The 22,153-nt window shown below is 37.7% G+C and overlaps 1 protein-coding gene across 5 annotated transcripts in view; it reads left to right on the forward strand.

Annotated features, from left to right (window-relative positions):
• TRIM33 (tripartite motif containing 33) overlaps positions 1 to 22,153 on the forward strand; it is a 42,798-nt gene that overhangs the window by 10,242 nt on the left and 10,403 nt on the right. For 4 of the 5 annotated variants that reach the window (XM_029999850.2, XM_029999852.1, XM_029999848.1 and 1 more), the window contains 13 exons: positions 1,663 to 1,781; positions 1,886 to 2,033; positions 4,332 to 4,464; positions 7,546 to 7,662; positions 11,283 to 11,397; positions 13,317 to 13,463; positions 13,994 to 14,111; positions 16,173 to 16,417; positions 16,666 to 16,830; positions 17,679 to 17,879; positions 19,947 to 20,079; positions 21,023 to 21,086; positions 21,414 to 21,573. In XM_029999850.2, the coding sequence (XP_029855710.1) occupies positions 1,663 to 1,781; positions 1,886 to 2,033; positions 4,332 to 4,464; positions 7,546 to 7,662; positions 11,283 to 11,397; positions 13,317 to 13,463; positions 13,994 to 14,111; positions 16,173 to 16,417; positions 16,666 to 16,830; positions 17,679 to 17,879; positions 19,947 to 20,079; positions 21,023 to 21,086; positions 21,414 to 21,573 (1,865 nt within the window). The remainder of the gene's footprint in view (positions 1 to 1,662; positions 1,782 to 1,885; positions 2,034 to 4,331; positions 4,465 to 7,545; positions 7,663 to 11,282; positions 11,398 to 13,316; positions 13,464 to 13,993; positions 14,112 to 16,172; positions 16,418 to 16,665; positions 16,831 to 17,678; positions 17,880 to 19,946; positions 20,080 to 21,022; positions 21,087 to 21,413; positions 21,574 to 22,153) is intronic. The other variant, XM_029999851.1, reaches the window with a different exon arrangement.

Raw genomic sequence — 22,153 nt, forward strand, 5'->3', positions numbered from 1 at the left:
ACTGTTGGAAATAATGGGTATTGAGATGTGAAAAGGAAGTATAATACGCTGAATGAGAATTGCAAGGCCTTGTCTTAGGATTGTGATCTATTGAGATATGTGCAGAACACTGGTGGCACCTTGTGTGCAAAGTGTATTTGAACATGGAGGTCCAAAAAGTCAGTGTTTGACTGAGAGCGCAGTATTTATGGACTACCTGTTTGTTCCCGATGTCCTCTTGGACAGAAGCAATGGGCAAGGTGGAATTATCTGTGGTCAGAATCCAGCCCATGGACTGCTAGTTGTATCGTTCTATTTTATTCAAGCTTTCGGTGTTTTGTCTAGTTTAAAAACAAAACTAAACCTGCCTTACAGGAAGCAGTTTGCATCTGTGGAATTTGACTTTGTGTTGTGTAAAGATTATAGATCTTGGGCTGCTTTTTTTTTTTTTTTTTTCTTTTTCTTTTTCTGCAGTATTTTGTGTGATTAACCCAAGGCAGCACTAAAAGTTGGGTTTAGCTGTGGTCTGTTGTAGATGGAAAAATTTTAATTGTAAATGTTTGAAATTTTTGTTCTGTAAGTCTATACACATCAGCTGATAGATGGCTTTTATATAGTATTCCCTAATGAATTTTGTCTTTCAGTAGTAAGAAAATCTGAAGGTTCTCCATATGTGAGAGGCTTCATTGTGTATATGAAAGTAGGTACTTTCATATACAGTAGGTACTGAAATACTGGTTATTTTTCACATCCGGCTCTTGAAGCGTGTTTGGTTTGATGAGACAGGGAATTCTTAGTTGGATTATTGTTGTTGCTCTGCAGTGAATCTTCTGTCTTCTGAAGACATTGTTAATTTTAGCACTTGAAAAAATTAATGCTATTTTACTATAATGTAATTAATCTCCCTGAAATAAGTCTTACTGTTCTAACTGAATATCCACAAAGGAGTTGAGCATCACTTAACTACAGTTACTTTTCAAAGTTGTTTCAGGTGTCCCAGTGTATAAAAATACCTAGTCACTTTGAAAGCTTCTCCTTGAAAATTATGTTCACAATAAAATTGTATAGGAAGTTGATTTAAGACTAGATGACACCTGTGGGAAGACAGTGTTAAGCACTTACCTTAGTGGTAAATAAGTTTTCAAACCTTTAATGTAGGTTGTTCATAGAACATCTTTAAATGTGAATTTGGTTCATGTAGTAACTTCTTTTCAGCCCTGCTGACGACTTAAAACTCTAATTTAGCAATTACAGAGCATAAAAAAGCAGGATACTGGAAGGGAACTAGTTTAATTGATATCCAGTGTTGAAGCTATGTGTGTTTACATGTACATCTATATAAGCAAAGTTTTCTATGTGCTGAAGAAAGGCAGATGTAGTTGGCATGAGAGGATTTTTTGCTATCAAGTCGTGTGTGTTTTGGTATTAGCCTTCCCTGCAGGACACTATTTGAAAAAACACTGAAACCTTCAGGTAGTTTCTATTACTGCCTCTGCCTCACTGACCTCATGGAAATAGGTTATGTTAGAAAACGTCCTCTGTTGTATCTGGGAGAATATTGTGACACACTGCTATTTAGACATTTTCATGAACATCACTAGTGTCACACCTGACTATCTAGGCAGACCTCTCTTGATGCTTGTTTTGAGACAGACTGGACAGTAGACTTTTTCTGTTTTGCAGTTGGTGTAATCAGATGTCCGATATGCCGCCAAGAATGCAGACAGATAGATCTGGTGGATAACTACTTTGTAAAAGACACGTCAGAAACGCCAAGCAGCTCTGATGAGAAGTCAGAACAGGTATGGCAGTTTCCTGCTTGCTGCAATTCACATGCTGTTTTTGTTTCTGTACATGTTAATGCTTTCCAGGAAAATGATGGTAACTGACTGTTTCCCTTTTGCAGGTGTGTACAAGCTGTGAAGATAATGCTAGTGCTGTTGGATTTTGTGTAGAGTGTGGGGAATGGTTGTGCAAGACTTGCATAGAAGCTCATCAGCGTGTAAAATTTACTAAAGATCATATGATCAGAAAAAAAGAGGATGTATCTTCAGGTGAGTGTTTGGATATCACTTAGTCCTGCCTGTAGTAAAAACATTTTCTCTTTGGCACATGTAAAAAGAGAGAGAGAGGATTATTTAGGTAACAACGAGCTGTATGGCTTTCCCCAAAGATTTGAGAAAAGTTTAGTAAAAAGCTACCAGTGCAAAATTGGTAGGTCTAAAAATAGAGGAAAAAACTAAATTTTAAACTAAAATGGGTTATTTGCTAATACTTTGTGCAGTTTGATGTCCACTGTGAAAAACACCATAAGTATGGAAGAAACAGAATGAGACCGCAGTTTTTGGAAAGGATTTAGATCCATTCTTAATAATCCTTTTATTTAGCAGAATAACTAACTAAATGGAGGGGTTGAAATCTGGAGAGAACTGACATATTGGTGATCTTATCCATTGGCCAAGGAAATTAAATTATACATTTTTCTGTACTTGGTTATAAAGAGCAATTATAGTTCTCCCAGTAGAGAAGTATATACAGATAAGCTTATAGTCATATTCAATATGATGTTACTGTTGTATTGATATTGCTGAGTAAATGTGGAATTTGAATTTATTTTAGGTTTAATATCTCTTTCAGTTAGCAAAATCAAATGTGCAAAGTGTGCATACAGTTTTAGACGTGCAGCTTTATTAGAAGTTAATTCTTAAACTATCGTTTGACCATATGTCATTTGTAACCTACTGCAGTAATGTGGAAAACATTCTCAAAACAAGTAAAAGGTAACTGGATTTTAGCTTAGAAGATTTTATTTGTAAATGGGATAAAAATCCTGATTAGAAGACCTGTAGGTTCTAGACAGTCTGGATGTATATGAAGGCTGATCATATTGAGGAAGAGATATCTTGACATTTTGCTCGCTCTCTACATTTAAAATAATTTAAGATCTTCATGCTTGTTTCATTGTGCCATTTCAAAGGAGTAACACTGTTTTGCTTTCTGCCAACTCTTGTCAAAATCATATTAATAGTTAAAAAGTTTGCTGTTGAGCTTAGTTCTTTTAGACAATGATCTTATTTCACCTGCTCTATCAAATAAACTTCATTTTTGGAGAGGTTTCCCTGTATTTCTTAATGTGTATTGTTTAATAAGAAATATTACCTATTTAAGTTTAAATGTATTAATCTTAGTAGACAAGATACCCTTAAGGTGAAATCAAATTACAGGGCCCTAAAAAGGATTACTAATGTTTTTCATTAGGAGTGCTATGTTGTGAATGTCAAGGTGATACTATAGCTTTGCTTCCCCTTCAGTAACCTGAGTGCAGAGGTGCCAAAAAATGGTGGTTCCCATAAAGTAAACTTTCTATCAGAAATTTAGGTTAGTGTTTATGAAGATGGAAGCCCACGTGTAGTTGGTATGCTAGCACATGGCGAGAACGTAGCCTTCCTTTGACCTGACGTACAGCGATCCTTAGTAACTCTCTTGATTGTGGGGAATGACTATTCATTATTTTCTCAGATGAGCTTGTTCCGTTCTTTTGTGTTAGAATCTAAGATATGCACTGGAGACTTTAAATTTCTATTAATGAGTGTCAGCTGTAGATTCATGAGCTCTCTTTCTTTACAATAACTTGCATGATATAACAAGCTTCAGAAATGGTGGAGACTGAGGAAGACATTCATGTTTCAAACCTTACCTGCTGTATCTTCCAAAGGCTGCTTTCCTCTGTGCTAAGCTCAAAATATCTTTAGAATACCGTGCAGCACTTTTTTGTAAACTCAGAACTATTTTTTGACGTTACCTGTTATTTGCTTAAGTGGAAAAGTTAAGCAGTTTAGCTGGGGTTTAAGTAACTTTTAACATGGGCAGTGTTTGCTTTGCATTTACCACTTCAGTTGCATATGACTTAATGAGGTTTATAAAGGTTCTGAAGTGATAATTTAGAAAACCTATGGGTGTTTGACACTATCGAAGTTTGTGAGGTTTGATCCATCCTTCAGTGTGTCAGAGGTGAAATTACACGCAATTTAATCTTTAAACATGTGTACACGATCCTGGTGTTTGTGTACAGTTTTTACATTCTCACAGGTGCCAGTGTCTTTTGAGTGTTTGTGATAGGAGAGGAATTCCTCCTTCTCTTTGAATACAATAAAGCAGAAACAGCTATAAACCACTGGCACTGTAAATATTTCAATGAGAATGTATTCACGGTAACTTCAGGGTGAGAACAGCTCTGTAGTTGTCTTTGTCCAAATTCTTAGTTATTACTTAGCTTGGAAGTTAGTTGCTTTGCTCTTCAGATTGTCTAAATTTTATTTTAAAATGCAAAAATGGTTTATTTTTAAAAACAGAGGCCGTGGGAGCATCTGGTCAACGTCCTGTTTTCTGTCCTGTCCACAAACAAGAGCAGTTAAAACTTTTCTGTGAAACATGTGACAGGCTGACATGCAGAGACTGTCAGTTACTGGAACACAAAGAACACAGGTACAAATATTACCATGTCTTAATTCCTGTGGTGCAGTTTCTCAGAGGATGAAATGGCATTGATTTAAAACAGTTGTGTCATTAAATACTGTTGTATTTACTCTTTGTCGGACTGAAATGATCCTTGCAAAGGAGAATCTGTGTGGAGTACTGAAAACTTTAAGTGATCAGTTGGTTGAGCTTTGTTAAGTATTTTAAGAGCAGATTGAAAACAACATGGTCTGAAGTGATTTGGTGCGATTAAGGAGTTAACTTGCCTGGCATTTACCAGTGCTGTCACTCTATTCAGGACTTGAATACAAATCGCTACAGCCCTGAACACCTGGTGCTGTACAGAAGCAAAAGTGATATTGAGTCATGGATGAGGTAATTTTTTGAAAGGGCATGTTTTATTATGCAACAGTCTTTCAATTTAGGGTAATTTTGTAAAAGGAGGTATAAATTTTGCCTCATAGATTAATGTATTCTTCTAGTACAGACAGAAAAATTGTTTTTGGTTGTTGAAAGTTGCCTCATTCCAAGTAAAAAGAAATGATGGGTTTTGTCTCCAGAGCTTGCATTTCTCTTAGCTGTGAGAAAAAAGTTGGAGCCTCTTAAGATACATTAAAACTTCCTGCTCTTTAGCAGCTCTGTCATATAGTTGTTTGAATGTTTGAAAAAGTATTTTGCAGTGCTATAATAGAGAATCTGGGGATAAATATGTATTTATCAGCCACTGCAGCACTGCTTTTCCTAGTCAGGCTACAAGTAACTTCTTTATAGAGGTGCTTGGCAGTACATTGCGATATTGAATTTAGTGTTGTGTTTTGTTTTGGTTTTTTTTTCCCAGAGTAGTGATTACTTTCATAGACTGCAACAGCAGCCTAATGGAGAGCTTCTACTTTTGAAATTAGTACTGTTAAAATATTAACAACCTCGAATATTCTTGTTCTGTTCTTTCATAGGCTTGATCATAAATATCCTGACATACTTGTCCAGAAAGCGTGGTCTCCTAGGATATGTTAGCTAACTTTTTCTAGTTGGTTTCTTTGCATCTATTTTGCGCATGATGCTAACTGATTAACAGATGTATCTTGTTCTACTTACCTGTTCTCTTCCAGTAAGAGAAGAGAATACTTTGCTATTAACATGCTTTGTTGCAGAATATTCTTTAAAAATTGTTCTGTCTGCAGATGTCAGTTACAGATGATTAGGGTGACTGCCTCGTCTGCCATGAAGTACAACTGAGATTTTTATGAAGCTCACTAAATCATTGAAGGAAAATCATGCCAGGTGGAAACAAGAATTGACTCTAATCTCCTGTTTACTTCTTACCTGAAATCCTAATAGTTTGCACCAGAGGAGGATGAATCCTACCATTTCAGTAGCAATATGGTCCACTGTTCGGTTCAGAATTTCAAGTGAAAGAATTGCTGGTGATTCTGTAGACAGCTGACATTCTTTTTAGCAGCCTAATGGTGTGCAATTCCTCTAGTTTAGGTAGTTTTCAGTCCACACACTTTGGAAGCTAGAAGTACAATACAATATTTAAAAAAAAAAATAAATTTTGGCTGTAGCAGGAGCTACAGCAAAATTTTAGCAGCACTAGGTTAAGTGTAGATTTTTTTTTTTTCTCCTTAAAGTGGAAATCTGTTTTTCAACTTCATGAAAATGGTTTTAGCAAATCTGCAGATCTCCAAACATCACAAATTTTGTGGCCATGGGCTTTCGTAATGCTACTTTTTGCATTATAGGACCTAAAATTTTGTGGTGCTGTCTGTCTGCAAGAACTTTAGACTGTACTTAGAAAAAGCAACATTCTAACTTTAAGGCTGAGGAATCTAAACTCATGTAGCTGAAACTTGTCTGTTGCTGGTACAAACTGAATAAACAGGAGCAGAGTCGTTTCTGTTGTGAATAGTGTTCTCTTTGCCTAAGTCTGTTATCGTAATTGTGAGTAATTTGAATCAAGACACAGTGTTACCAAAAATTTGCTCATATATCCAAACAGTCTTTTCCTGTTAGATTAGATTGTAATGTTTGCCTAGATTTTGACAAAAGATGATGCTACTTTCTTTTTCAGTTGTGGTTGGGAGATAGTATAGGTTACTTCTAATGCAGCTTATAAGATGTTTCACTTTAATTGTAGGAGTTTTCTGCCAATTTGAATGTTGGGATTTAGTGTAGTAAAGAAGGGAGGACATTCTGGGAACCTAAGTTTTCCCTGTTGTTAACAAATTATATTTCAGAAGCATGAAGTTTACTTACTGCAAAGACAAGAAGTGGCAAGTGACTAATAGGAATCCTGGGTTTTGAGGGGAATCTTTTGATAGTTGAGCAGTCAATCAGAAAAGATGAAAACTCTTGACGCTACTTAATTCCCATTGCCATTTCCAACATAGGCATTTTGCTTCTGTTGCATTGTTAATTCCTCTTCTGATGCATAGTATGTTAGGAAAACAACTAATTTCATTATTTTCCTTCGATGTAGCTACTTGCACTGTTTTCAGATGAAGTAATGGAAGGTGCTTTTGATACAATAGCTGTTTGGTTGAAGGACTTGGAAGGGAATGACATGTTCTTCACTGGGAAGTACCAAAAACAGAAAAAAAAAGATTTTTTTAATAGGAATCTTTTCTTTCAGATTAATTCAGTCAAATACGAGCAGTATAATCTCAGCTGAAAAACTGTTTTTCTGGGACGGGGGGTGGTGTATCATTTAATGCGTGTTTAAGCTATTAGTGCATTTTCCTCATCTAACGTTAACAATATGATTTGTCAAACTCTGAAGTTTCTGGTATGTCCTTTAGCTGGTGTTCCATAGCTTCCATAGCTTGTGAAACGATGCAGTGCATTGTCTCCCTGTGTAGTTGAAATTAATAAGTGATCCATAGAGGTTCAGTCTTCTGGATGCTTAGAAAGGATTTTATCAGTACTGAAACATTTTGCACACTGATTAGCATACGTATACTTTGATTTTTTTTTTCCTGTGTGTTTTGTCATATTTTTTCAAAATCTTATAGCTTTACATCTAAATTTGGAACCCTTAGTTTCAGCACATTGCTCCTTGGTAATTGATATCTTCTTTTGCATGTTTAAAAGGTATCAGTTTCTGGAAGAAGCTTTTCAGAACCAGAAGGGTGCAATTGAGAACTTATTGGCCAAACTTCTTGAGAAGAAGAATTATGTAAATTTTGCAGCAACCCAAGTTCAGAATAGGTAAGTACCCCCAAGTTATTAACTGTTACTATTACATTGCCTTTTTATGAATCACAGTAAGATGAATGATGGGACTAGAATAATACTTACATTTTAGTTGATTCTATATCCTTAGTTGTATTGGACTTAATTACTTTTTGTAATGTTTTCTTCCGTACAATACTGCGCATCTTTTGGAAGTTGTTACAAGAAACAAATGTCAAAGATGATGTCTTTTATGGCAACTTTGAGTAGAACCAAAGATGTGACACATTTATTACACTTGGGGGAGAGGGGAGGAAAAAAAAGGGGAAAAAAAGAAAAGGGATAAAAAAGGCAAGGCAAACACATCTTATGGTTTCTGCTAAGTTCAGCTCTAGGTGACAGGAGTGTTGTCTGTAGAGGTAAACAAATTTTTCTTGAAATGTTTTTGTTCCATATGAATGCCTCTGTGTAACAAAAACTTGTTTTGAAATTGAATGGGATTTTTTTTTTTTTTTTAATTAGGCAAACAAAACTTACTGTAATTATCTGAAAGGAAGACAAGCTTTTCCTTAGGTAGTTTCACTTAAGGATTCCAGGGTTAGCTTATATTCCGAGTCATATAGAACATTGAATATAGAAACAGAGAGAGCACGTGATCGCTGCTGGCTTTTCACCCACTTGTTGCGGTATGGTGTGCTGGAGGTCAGGGAATTCCACTGTGATTCTCGGTGGTTTTGTGAGCCTTCTGCAACTTTTAAGTCATTTGCAACATGTCAGATCATCTGGAGATCGGAAGTACAAGAGTAGAAGGAAGTGTACCAAAGATATATAAGGAGAAGTTCTGGTGCAGATTTTTAACTCCTAGTGGTACCAAGTAGATTTAAAAAAAAAAAAAAAAAGTTGTAAGGGAAGGAGAACATATGACATGACAGAGGCAAATGTGTGAAGATGGAAGCAATGACAATGGAAATTTTTATATGCTCATTTGACATGGAATTCTTTGAAGGGACCTCAAAGAGCACACCATCGTGAAGCAGGAGGACCAGCTGTAGAATTGTTACACGCTTGAAGATGACACAAACCTAGTTACATGGGAGATAATTAAACTGAATGTCATGACCCGGACTGGATAGACCAGGGAGTTGTGTTGAATTTGGAATTCCCTCGGCCTAAATTAAGGTGAAATGACACCAAACGATCAGTTAAACATTTTATTTATGACAGAAGCAACCTGAACTTGGGAGGCATAACGGTAGGTAGTGGGGTTTTCTCACAAGAGGAATTGGCATGGAACTACCTCAGAGACCTGTGCAACCTGTGGTAACCATATACATCAATTCAGGGAAGAAGGAGATCCCTCCCGTTGGGTCAGGAGGTTCAGAGCAGACCCCCTTGCTTTCTAGACTCCTCCACAGAGAGGAGCTCAGGGGCAGCTGGATCCACTCCTAGTCCCAGACTTGGTCAATGGTCTATGTCTTAAAGGGATGAGGTGTAGGGATTATGAAAAACGAAAGAGAGAAACAAGACAGAGAGAGAAAAAGGGGAAGAGAAAGATTTTACCAGTCCTGGGTCCAGTGTTGGTTCAGTCAGCCAAGGGGTCCAGTCCCAGTGGGTGCATGCACCTGGGGCTTCAGTTTGTGTCCTTTTATCATCCTTGCCCCTCCTTCGGGCAGGCACTCAACTTATTAGGCCAATTAGGTGTTATGAGCAGTTTGTGAGCCTTTGGGACTTGGGAGTTGTTTGGGGGGTAACTTCCCCTTCACTGCAGATGTGATCTCGTCATGCATGGTGAGCTGTCCTGCTCAGCATATCAGAACAGCGTATCAGAACAGCATGGTGAGCTGTCCTGCTTAGCATATCAGAACATCCTATCAAAATGGCATGGTGGATTGCCCTGCTCAGCATATTATAACAGCATTATCAGAACACTGGAGCTGTGCACCCTCCAGCAAGACCTCCCGGTGCTGATGGGCTTCTTTTCACCTGTGGTTCCTTGCTATGCAGAGTTCGTTGTTAAGCAGAACTTGCCCCACCACAATATTTGAGACGTTAACTCTTTCAGTCTCTCACACCGAAAGCTCAAGAAATGTCATAAAACATTCTCTGGTAAGAATTCAAGGCCAATAATGGGTGGTGCATGTATGAGTAACATATTGTGATGGTTTTTTGCCTAAGAGTTTCTGGCTTCACTGAAAATTCGGTGAATTTCTGCAGCATGTGATTGGGTAAGATCATGATGATCTGCTGAGCCAAATGGGTAGTGCAAGTGAGACACTAGGACACTAGTTTGCTTTGACATGTCATTCAGTTACTTTGTTGAAGTGTAGGGCACAAAATCCATTATCATAAAAACTTCAGAGAATGAAAAAAAAAGTATATTACAATAATCTTGTCAGTGTTAGCAGATGGTACGAAATTGCCATCATATGTGATCATGAAGCGTAAAACTGTTGAAGGAATAGCTGCCTACTGGAATAATTGTTAGGTGCCAAAGCCAAGGATGGATGCCTACTGACTTAATGAAGGGTTGGTTGAATGTTTTTTGGAGTAGAAGACCAGGTTGTTCTGTCATGAAAAAGCACATGTGTCTAAGATGCCTTAAAGGGTGTATGACACCAACAATGAAGATCATGGTCAGACAAATGAGCATTGGTTTTGTGATCATATCAGGATGAATGACATCACAAGTTCAGATGCTTGATCCAGTAGCAAAGAAGCCCTTTAAAAAAGGACAGTTTAAGTCTTTGTACTCAGACTGGCTCATGGCAAGATATTGTGCTCTGACTCCTACAAGCAAGGTAAAGAATCCTGCAGCAACACTATGTTGTCATTAGATTAAGGCAGCATAGGATCAAATAAATCCGGAATTTACAGTGGAGTTTAAGAAATGCTACATTTCAAATTCTGTGGACAGAGCTCAAGATGATTTGCTTGAGTCTGAAGAAGTTGAGAAAACGAAGACACTAAAACTGAGGAAGTATGACAATGATGGAAATGATGAAGAGGTGTGAGGTATATAAAACTGAAAGGCAGTAGTACTGAAGCACAAGAGAATAATGTAGACTAATGGCAGGCAAATCATTAGTGAAATGTTTGTATCCTTATTGTGTATTGATTACAGGTATGTAATAACCTTTTTGTTACAAGATTTTCTGGAGGAGGTGGAGGGGTCCATCTGAAATTCAGGCTTGACTTCCTTTCTGGTTAATATATAATAGCATAAAAGTTTAAGGCATCATGTATAAACTCTTCATAGTGAAAGAGACATGATATGGAGATAAATATATATGTGTACATACACACACATGTGGTCTTGGCTGGGTATGTCTCTCTGTGTGTTTGTGTAAACATATAAATAAAGTGTATAAACCACAAGGACTGTTTCACACAAGTTGTTAATTGAGATACCATCTTGATCTCAGACTGTTTAAGTTTTTTTCCAAAACTGAAATTCTAGATGGCTTCTTTGAAAAAGTTGATTAATTATGATTTCTCTGTTAGAAATAAAACAAGCTATAAATTTTGCACTTACCAGAACTTCTTCAATACAGAAATTGCCCCTTCACTCTTCAAGGGTGGGAAGATGCCTGGGGTGTTTAGTATATGGTGGCATAGTATAAAGTGAGTGCCTGACAATACATTTCTCTTTTTTTTAGGATAAAAGAAGTAAATGAAACTAACAAACGAGTAGAACAGGAAATCAAAGTGGCTATATTCACCCTCATCAATGAAATCAATAAAAAGGGAAAATCTCTTTTACAGCACCTTGAGGTACAGTTAAGAGAAAAAAATAATAGTGTTGTTCACTCTTTCCAGTCCCCTATTGAGAACTCGCATTCCATGTTTGAAAACAGTTTGTCTGGTGTGACTGCAGGTGTTGCAATACTAATATTGCCTATGAATGGTGTGTTGGAGTTAAATCTCTTGTTTATCCTTTCGCTAGCTAGAGCCTGTGGCTCCTTTAGTTTTATGTCTATGCCTTAGATTAATTCAAAATCGGGCTCATCATAAAGGAGTGTCTGAAAATCTCCCTTCCATGTTCTGTTTGCCATATTTCTATATTATAACATAGTTCTAAGGTGTGTATAATCTATTCTTTCCCTTAAATAGCTTTTTAAGGTTCACGTAAATATATTAGCACTGTTATGGTTGAGCTTCTTCTTTTTGTCTTCTCCTGATACCTTGTCTAGAAGTTTTTCTGTAGAGTATAAACTCCTAGAGACAGGTCTGTGTACTTTGTCTTGAGCACATAACAAATTGATGCAATGTGTTTGATGGAACTTGATATCATTCTTTGCTCTGTCAGTTGTGCTAGGTCATTCTTAAAATTGGTTTCCCTCCTTTTGCTTTTATAGGGTGGTGGTAGCAGGGGAAGGGAGCAGGGAAGCATGCAGGCTAGTATTAATTTTCACTCCTAGTGTCATGTTGAGTGCTTTGCTGTTAAGTCAGTGGTGATCCTAGTGGCAGTTGTTAGTATTTGTTTCCTCAGTAATTTTCACAAGTGGTGTTGACTTCAAACACATCCTGACCCTTTAAGGACACCTAGGTTCTCAAAGACATGGTAGTCTTAGGTATTTGTACATGAAGGTGTAGTGCTGGTATTTTAAGTTATATAGATTGGCATTGTAAAGGAGGCAATGACTTTAAACATACTTTCCAGCTAGCACATTCTGAATAATAATTACATTCTGACTTTTATTCAAATCTATGAAAACTTAACTTATGATTACTTTTTCACCTGAAGAGAGGAGATCCATCATAAGAAGTTAGTTCATAGCATATTGCCAGGTTGCCATGATGTGACTGAAAAATTTAAAATCAAGTTAATTACAATAGATTTTTTTTTTTTTGTTAAGGAACAGTTATTTGGCAATGAAATGAGTATTCCTGGAAGAAAAGACTACTTGATCAGGAGTGAAATAAATAATTTGAAGCTACACGAGTAAATGAATTTTGGGTTTTCTTGTTTACCTAGCATTTGTTACAAGCTAGAAAAATTCCATTGGAAACTCCTTTTTTGTGAGGTTGTAACAGTTGCCTAATCGTGTATTGTTAAATTTGAATCCTGAAGATTCAGTACTGCAGCCCAGATTTTTAACACAAGATTTACAGCTGGCAGGTTATCAAAGGCTGAAGACTTCTCAGAGATGGGGCTGCTGAGTTTACCTGCTGTACTCAGGAGGTGTTTAGAGGCAGTTTCTGGTTGGCACAGGAGCTGGTGTTCCAACCGAGTACCTGGGCCACCACTGTTGCTGTCTCTTCCAGTTGCTGCTCTGCAGCTGCTGTGGTGGCAGTTGCAGGAATGTCAGGGCACCATCCAGTATGGAGCTGGCAGTTTCGCTGGGCCCCAGTCTGGGTCACTCCCCCAGTTCTTTGTCATGCTGCTATGCCTCTGGCAACATGAGGAAGAGAACTGGTCTTGGTTTAGTAGCTGATATTTTCCTGGGATGAAGCAGAGGCTCTTCTCTGAGCCCACTACTTTCCCTGCACTTTGGTACCTCTGGGAAGAATGGTAGAGTGGAATAATAGAGAACTATTACTTGATGGTTCTAGCCACTCTGAATATGAGCATTAGTATAAGCTGCTTTGCTTGTGACATTTTTTTTTCCTGTAAGAACTGTGATAGTGGTTTACATTTTCCCTGATAAATCTGAAGCCCCCATTGTAATAACGTTTTTGTTTCTTTGTAGAATGTAACAAAGGAGAGACAGATGAAGTTAATACAACAACAAAATGACATCACTGGTCTTTCGCGACAAGTGAAGCATGTGATGAACTTTACTAATTGGGCTATTGCAAGTGGCAGCAGTACTGCTTTGCTATACAGTAAACGGCTGGTAAGGAAGCATCCTCTCACTTGTCTGTACAGTACAGAGAATGTTTAGTCAAAAGAATTTTCTAAGTATCGTGTAGCTTCATTAGATTATACCCAAGGAAGAGACAGTGAGTTGTTCATGCTTCATTTAAAAAAAACAAAACAAACCAAACCATTCTGTAATAATGGGATAAATTTTCTAACTTTTATACCACTTTTCATTTGTAAATTAAGGACTTAACAGTATTATTGTAGAAGGAATGGGGTCAAGCTCTGTAAAGGTACCTCAGTTGTTTCGCTTCAGTCATTGCAGAAGTTGTATTATTGTGTAACAGTACTTCTCTGTAATCCTCTGAGTTGAGTAAAAAATTAGTTGTACAGTGGATGATTTTCCTGGTGAATTGAGTACTTTCCAAGCTACTAAGCAAACTTGCTATTGACAGTCCTTGTTGGTGATCTGGCAGTCTAAACTTGTTGGGCAAATGCACGCTGCTTAACTTTCTCATTCTTTATTTTGTTGTCGTCAACAGTCTTGTTTTTGCTTTCCATTAGATAACATTCCAGTTACGTCATATTTTAAAGGCACGTTGTGATCCTGTCCCAGCTGCCAATGGAGCAATACGCTTCCATTGTGACCCTACATTCTGGGCAAAGAACGTCGTCAATTTAGGTGAGAAAATTGTGTTTGTTTATTCTGTGTTACTTGAAAAACTAGATTGAGTTGGGGGTGTTCATCCAACATGAGTGAACTGGAGTGCAATACATCTCTTAATGCAGAAGAACAAAACTCTATTGACATAACCCATCCAGTCCTGATTACCCTCCTTATCTGCTCTGTTCTTTCTATTAGCAAAGCCTTCTCCTCAGGTTTTGGTTTCCAATGGGAATGGTTCTAGGAATGGCCCTTTTTTCCGCCTCTTAAAGTGGTTCTGATGGTTATAGTATAACACACTAGCGCTAAATGGGTGCTTCGGTTTCTGGAATACGCTTTTTTGGCAAGTAAATAGAATCAGTTTTGGTTATCTGAACTTCATATTTAGCTACATATGGAGTAATACTAGATGTCTTAATCTGTTGGAAGTTGCATGAACAAGCATAATTAGGAGGACTTGATATGAGCTAAGTTCATGGCTAAGTACCAAGCCAGTCCATGTGATTACTGGAGAGGCAAGTGAATTAAGAAGCAGTGTTTAAGTAGTTTTGTATTCTAACATGTCTGGCACATTTATAAAGGTAAAGAAAAACAGAGCCTCATAATGGGAGATACACTGCTGTTCCTGTGTGTGTGTTGCTTGCAACTGCCACACGGTAGGTTATGGCACCGTAGCTGTAAGCTTTTATATCTTACATAGTTCTTATGAGCGCAGCTGTTTATTCCTTCTTTGCCCTAAAGCATTAGCTGCCATGGGAGTTTGTAATAGTCTTGGTGAGATAGGAGCTTTGAGCGCTCATGTACTGCATGACCGCTTAGTGACAGCTGGGATCACTGGACATTTGCAGTTACGATTACTGCACATTGCTGGCTGTTGTCAGATGCAGTAATAACATGTGCTCTTTTAAGGATGTAAGGTGTTTAATATCTTAGCCTCTTTATTATTGCCTTATGCTGCAGCAGTGTAGTGTCACAGTTTTTCTTCCATATTAATCCCCTAATCACTTATGCTTTTCAGAGAACAAGTTTTAAATGAGAGAAGAGGGGAGGTGAGCTAGTGGGGAGAGCACAGTGAGACAGAGGTATCTGTTAGCACCTGCTTGTGAACTTTTCTGTTGGATAAAAATCTATTAGAAAATCTGATAAAAATATCAGCTCTTCCTGATGCTTTTGTATGTACTTGCTTCTTGCTCGATAAGTCTCCTAGCTATGTTTTGGTGTTCCTGTCTTTAGTCAAGGAGGTTTATGTGTGAAATAAACAAACTTTTCATTGTGTGAGGTAATGGTTTAAAATTGACACTATTGCTTCATGGGCAGTTCCTCAAGCAATTTTTGAGTGCTGTTACTCTTGGAGATAAGTCAAGAAGGGAAAAAGCAAGGCTTTCCAGGACAGAGCTTCAAAGTTTGTTTGAGTAGGAACCCAGGGCAGGTGGGGAAAGCTATATAGGAAACAGAACAGAAACTGTCAACCTCAATAAAAAGTGACATGCAGATTCCAATGAGTACATGTTCAAAGAAAAAAATCAGCATTCTGTCTTTCCCCTTTAAAAATAGGACTGGAGATAGCTAGAGAGGCAATGTGGTCCATTGCATTGTATCAAGGTGGGACTCACTTGTAGCAGTGTTTTGTGTCATGGTTGTATAACCTGTTCTTAGTCATTCAGTGATGGGATACTCTCCACTGTCCCCCAGATATCTTTTCCTGGGCTTTGCTTCCTTAGGTATAGAAACTTTATGCTCAACATGCTTTTTTCCTATTTTGTTTCTCATCTTGTCTGTTTGTTGTGGACACAGAGAACAGTCATCTCTGTCTTGTCTTTTAGGCTGTGCAGTTTCAGTTCTTTCACTCTTTCCTCACAGATCATGTTTTTAGTTTTGCAATTTCTTCTTGTAGTGTGAGTTTCCTTTTTGCTTCTCTCATGTACGGTTATGGAGACTTAAAGAAAATTTCCAACTTAAATTGCTTTGTTACTGCCCCAAGGTAACTGAATTAGAAACATCTGAATATTCTGTGTTTATCAGCCTTTGGATGATGATGGAGATTTAACTGTTTACTAGTTCTTTTTTTGTTTTATGTAGGTAACCTTGTCATTGAAAATAAACCAACTCCTAGTTACACTCCTAATGTAGTGGTTGGTCAAGCTCCTCCAGGAACAAACCACATCAACAAAGCTCCAGGACAAATCAATCTAGCACAGCTTCGACTTCAGCATATGCAGCAGCAAGTGTATGCACAAAAGCATCAGCAACTGCAGCAGATGAGGATGGGACAGCCAGCTGGGTCAGTTCCCAGGCAGACGAGTCCACAAATCTTACAGCAGCAGGTAAGACTCTTATATGTTCTTATTTCACCTTTTACCATAACACTGAAACTTAAAATTGCCCTATCAAATATAAACTTAAAAAGCAGTTTGTAAATGTTAAAATCTTTTGAAATTTGACATACTTTAAATGTGACAGCTATTGGCTTTTCTTGATGTTATGTAACTAGTAAACCTACTACTGTGGAAAGAGATTGGCTTCTTTTTTCCATGTTAAAAGCAAAAATTTTAAAAAACAAAAACCCTTGCAGCCTCCCAGGTTGATCAGCATGCAGACCATGCAGAGGGGTAACATGAACTGTGGGGCTTTCCAAGCACATCAGATGAGAATGGCTCAGAATGCTGCTCGTATACCAGGAATACCACGCCACAATGGACCACAATACTCCATGATGCAACCTCACCTTCAAAGACAAGTATATCCTGTGTACACGCTTCATTTGTGCCATTGTGCCAAACTTTCATTACAATAGATGATACCTCCAGCTGTAAATGTGTTTCTGTAACACTTATAACTCACAGCTACACACATTTATATGCTTTTTCATGTTGCATACTGTACTGTGACATTTTTGCTGAACATAAGAAAATTCAAACCTTAAGAATGAAAATGAATTGTAATGTTTGTATTGCATTTTAGTTCTGGGAAACAAAACATTTCCTTTTTAATTTTTCAGTGACATTCAGCTTTTGGGTTTCTTAGAGAATAGTCAAGAATAGTGAAGTTCAAAGTGATGTAGTTGAGGGGTTTTAATGAAACCAAATTCTGAAGTGTTTTTAAATTCAAACTTGAAGCATGATGCAGAGCTCTGCGTACCATTAAGAATAAAAATTCTTGACAATGAATGTTAATGTGACTGGAAAGCCAAAAATGACTTTATAATACTTGAAACAGTTACTCTTTTCTTTAAAAAAAAAAAAAAAAAAAAAAGTTTGTAGACAGACATGGACTCTAAAGTTGTCTTTGGGGGAAGTAATTGCTTTAAGAAAAATATAACTATATAGGAAAATAATATGGTGGAAGATGTGCTCTATATTTAAATATCTAGCCACATAAAGTGTTTTTTCTTTCCAAGTAAATAAACATAGCAGTTGCTTTGCATTCAGTGCTATCAGGTTATGTTGATACAAATGTGAGTTTATATGTTGTTCCCCCCTCATTTTTTGTTGAGGACTATCATATAATGCACATGTTGCAATTTTACATGCAGTGGCTGTCTGATTTGTCCGTAATGCAGTCATGGTCTCTTTTCTTTTCCTACAGCATTCTAACCCTGGGCACGCGGGGCCTTTTCCAGTTGTTTCTGTGCACAACACCACTATTAATCCAACTAGTCCTACTACAGCAACAATGGCGAGTGCAAACCGTGGTCCAACAAGTCCGTCTGTTACAGCAATCGAACTCATTCCTTCTGTAACAAACCCAGAGAATTTACCTTCCTTGCCAGATATTCCGCCCATCCAGGTCAGTGGAGAAGATCAGGCACTTACACTGTGGGTGAACTAATGATTTGCTTTCCTTTCTGTATCTTTTTTTATTTGGATACCATTACTTGTCTGTGGAATAGTATAGTTAGTTATCACTTAAAGTTGAAGAATTAAAATCTTCAGCCATTGGCTTGGGCATGCGACTATTTTCACTATATAGGGCTGACCTGCTTGACCTGTGTTAACCTTTAGATTAATGAGTATTTAATGGCAGTCCTATAGTAAAATTCATACTTAGATTAGTTAATCCCAAGTACTGTGTTCACTTCCTTTCTTCCACAAGATTATCACGTGGGAAGATACCACTATAATAGTTGAATAGTTATGTATGTCGAATGCCCTGAATGGTAATTTATTCAGAGTTAAAGTTGCCTGGCACTTCTCTGTGATGTTCCTAAATGTAACAATTAAATGCAAGAAGTACAGAGAAAAGGTGTCCCACTGCCCTGCTTTTCTCTCTCCTCACATTTCCTCTGTACGCCAGTAGTGTGGCTGTAATCATTTCCTTGTATGCAAGAGGCCAGCATTTGCATTAGCATTGGATCCTGGAAGGTGCTGCAGAACATTTAAGCTGGCCACCGTGATTAGTCTTGAGCTGTGGTGGTGTCTGCCTGGAAATTCTTGCTTGCATAGAGTGTGGCTGTTGCTGCTTCTGTAGTGTTCACTTCATCTGCACACTCTTGGTACTCACAGGCTTGGAACTGCAGTGTGCGCCCTGTATTCTTTGCCCAGAGAGGCAGTAGATAGTACTGCACACAAGCTAGGTAGATTTTGAGGAAATCAAGCTTGTTTGGAGAGGTCAGAAGCATAATTTAATGTACGAGTGGGGGCAAAGGAAGTAAAAGTAATATGTTTTCTGCAAGAGTATTTGGGAAGCCACGGAGGGGAGGATGATGGCTTCATCTTGAGAACAGGATATTTATGTTGAAATGCCCATATGAAGCACAGGAGATTTGGTCATGATACAGGAAACAATCACCTTAAAAACAAAACCTAAATTTCATCCAAGCAGATGGTCTGCTGTAATATCAATAGCTACTTTTTAACTCTTAATCTATAGAGAGTCATGTTCAAGGGTTGTACATTCAGTTTTCTCATGAGGCTGCAGGTAGTTTGCTAATGTAAGACTAGTGGGGGGAAATAAAGGATCACATCTCTGAATGTGATCGATCTACAGTGCTGAAGCTTTGTTTAGTCATTAGAACAAAACACAAGTATAACTAGTTATGACTGGTTTAGCTGTACGTGTCTAAAGTTCATGATACACCAAGTTAGAAATAGTTGTTAGTGGGATAGTCTAAAACATAAACATGCAACTTCTAGGTGCACTGAAAATGCAGAATTCTGTTAAGATACTCTTTTTTTTTTTTATACCTCTTCATGTAATAGCTGTTAGGGATTTTAGTTGATGAAAGAGTTGGGTAGGAAGCTATTAGACTTTCAAGTTGCTTGCACAGTCATAAAAACCCACTTTGAATACAGTGTGTTTCAATACATTATTTGCAGTTATGCAGTCTTGCGGTTAATAGCTTTAAGCAGTTAAAGTAATAGGGTACCTGTTTCCTTGTTTTTAATAGATACTAAAATCTGTGTAAAAAGTGAATGGGAGGGAGGGAGACTTCACATCATGCTAAGGAAAAACAAGTTCATGGTTTCCCTTAATATCTTAATTGTGAAATAACTCTTGTAACATTAGTAATCTGGTAGTTCATATGACTAACACCATTTGTATGACTAACACACTGAACATCTAGAAAGCTGAAAGTCTGGAATCACCTAGAGTAAGTGCAGTCTATGACCATACTGGAAGAACTCAGATATTTAGGAGCTTTTGAAAAAAATCTTACTTTAAGTTTCTGACTGTGGGTTTCTGTTCTGAAAGACTGATCTCTATGACCTGACAAAAATGTTTGCTGATGTCCTGAATCCTTGTAGGGATAGTGAACAACTCCAGTAAAGATACTGGTCATAGTTTAAAGATGAGGAACTATTAAGAAACTTTAATTAGACCTCTCTGATTCAGACTATTGTTTTTGCTTCTTAGCTTGAAGATGCTGGTTCAAGTAATTTAGATAACCTTCTAAGCAGATACATTTCAGGCAGCCACCTACCCCCACAACCTACAAGTACCATGAATCCCTCCCCAGGACCTTCAGCTCTATCTCCAGGGTCATCAGGTAAATGTGATGGGTATTTCTGGTATTTAAATTGAAAATGATTACCTACTATTTCCTGCCAAAAGGGAAGTGATATTTTGTTAGTTTAAAATTTCTTTTGCTCAGAAAGAAATTCTGGAAATTTAAATTTTACTCTCCTTCAGAAATATCTTTATAGTAACAAAGTGCCAGCACATGAATGCAGTATTCCAGATACATGTATAGACTATATTTTTGTCCTATGTTACCACAATCCTTTTTTTCTTTTTTTATGCATCAGAGGACATAGTTCAGTTATTGCCCCCAAATGATGACTGGCTAGACCATTCTGAGGTTTGGGAAGTAAGTTTATAGAATAGCTTAGTCACAGAAATACTTACACCCAACAATCATTTGAGCAAGGTCATTCTAAGTGTAGCCAATTGATGATAGAGCTTTCGTTGTGCATGTGAACAAATTAAGTCGCCAATACCTAATGTTGAGTTATCTAAACATTGAAAATGTCCATTTCTATTAGTAAGAAGCTGATTTTGGTCATTTGATACCTGTTTCTCTTAGTCTTCTCTCTGCAAGATTATTGTAAGATTCTGTGAATGAATGGTTGCAGCAGTGGAACTCACTATATTTCTCAAAACCTGCATGCAAAACGTACAGATTTTCTTGATTTCATTGGTGGATGTCAGTGGATAAAATTTGAGGACTTAATGGGCTGAGGGCTATAACACTCTTTGCATTAGGTGAAATAATTATTGGGCCTCTAACAACAGTGTGTTGTCTGGTTGTTTTTTTTATGTAGTGTGCTAGACCTTTGCTCTGACCAAACGACTGAGAGGGCAGCTGACTTGTGTGAATTATTAAATTGGGATATTCTAGCAGCACTTCTGGCATTACTCAACACTAGTCATTTATTTTACTGCAGAATGTAAATTTGTACCAAGTCAACTTCTATGCTGCTTCTTTGCAGGTTTATCTAACTCCCACACTCCTGTGAGGCCACCTAGTACGTCCAGCACAGGTAGCAGAGGAAGGTGAGTATGTTACATTAACACTGCCAGGCTGAAAAATCAGACACGAAGAATTAAAAAAATGAATTGGCAACGGGTCAATAGGGCTTTGATATAACTGTGACCCAGTAATGGAAAAATGCTTACAGGAAGAAGATTGGTTGTTTTTTTGTTTTGTTTTGGTTTTTTTTTTTCCGTTTCTTTCACTATGATTCTCTGCTGTCTTGTAAACTTGAGCTATCTTGTAAATGTTCTGACATGCTTTGCCTTTGAAATTATTCAGGAAACGGTCACTTAAATGTCTTTGCTCTGATGAGTTTTCCTCTTATTTATATGCTGGTATCTTTCTAGCTGTGGCTCCTCGGGCAGAACTGCTGAGAAAACTAGCATTAACTTCAAGTCTGACCAAGTGAAAGTCAAGCAAGAGCCAGGGACAGAGGAAGAGATATGCAGTTTCTCAGGAACAGTGAAACAGGAAAAAACAGAGGATGGCAGGAGGAGTGCTTGCATGGTAAAGTTAGTTTGTGCAACAGTATGTTATGGTTTTCCTAGCAGCATGCTTAAGAATTTGGAAATAATAAAGCAATTTTACTTTTAAGCCTCATATTCTGTTAACAGCCCTGGAGATTGAGAGATATTTTGCTCCCTGGCAGTATGTGTGAACGTTAAGTGTGGGCCAGCTTGAGTGTTGAGCTGTCTCTTTTTGTAGTACTGCTAGGACTGCCAGTTACTGGGGGTTTGTGACGTAGGTACCGATAAGGTGGCAGTGGGACTTGGACAGTAGCTTGCTGGCTTATGTTGAACAAATAAACATTAAATTATGGCAGATGTTTCCCCTCCTGATTTGGACAGGACTCGACCTAGTGATGTGGATGCAAAACACACCCAGTCCTTGTCAGTTTTATGTATTATGACAGGTGGTTGCATGTTGAAAATAGTCCAATGGAAAACGGAACTTAATCTCAGTTTGGTCTGTGTTGAGGACTTTATTGTACCCTTTAATACTATGGTCTGCCAGACACAGCGTAGTCTCTTGTGTAAATTTTATCATTAGCTATTAAAATCAAATACCACCAGCAGTGTAGTGTGTT

This window comes from Aquila chrysaetos, chromosome 24 (assembly GCF_900496995.4).
Source record: "Aquila chrysaetos chrysaetos chromosome 24, bAquChr1.4, whole genome shotgun sequence".
Taxonomy (NCBI): Eukaryota; Metazoa; Chordata; class Aves; order Accipitriformes; family Accipitridae; genus Aquila; species Aquila chrysaetos.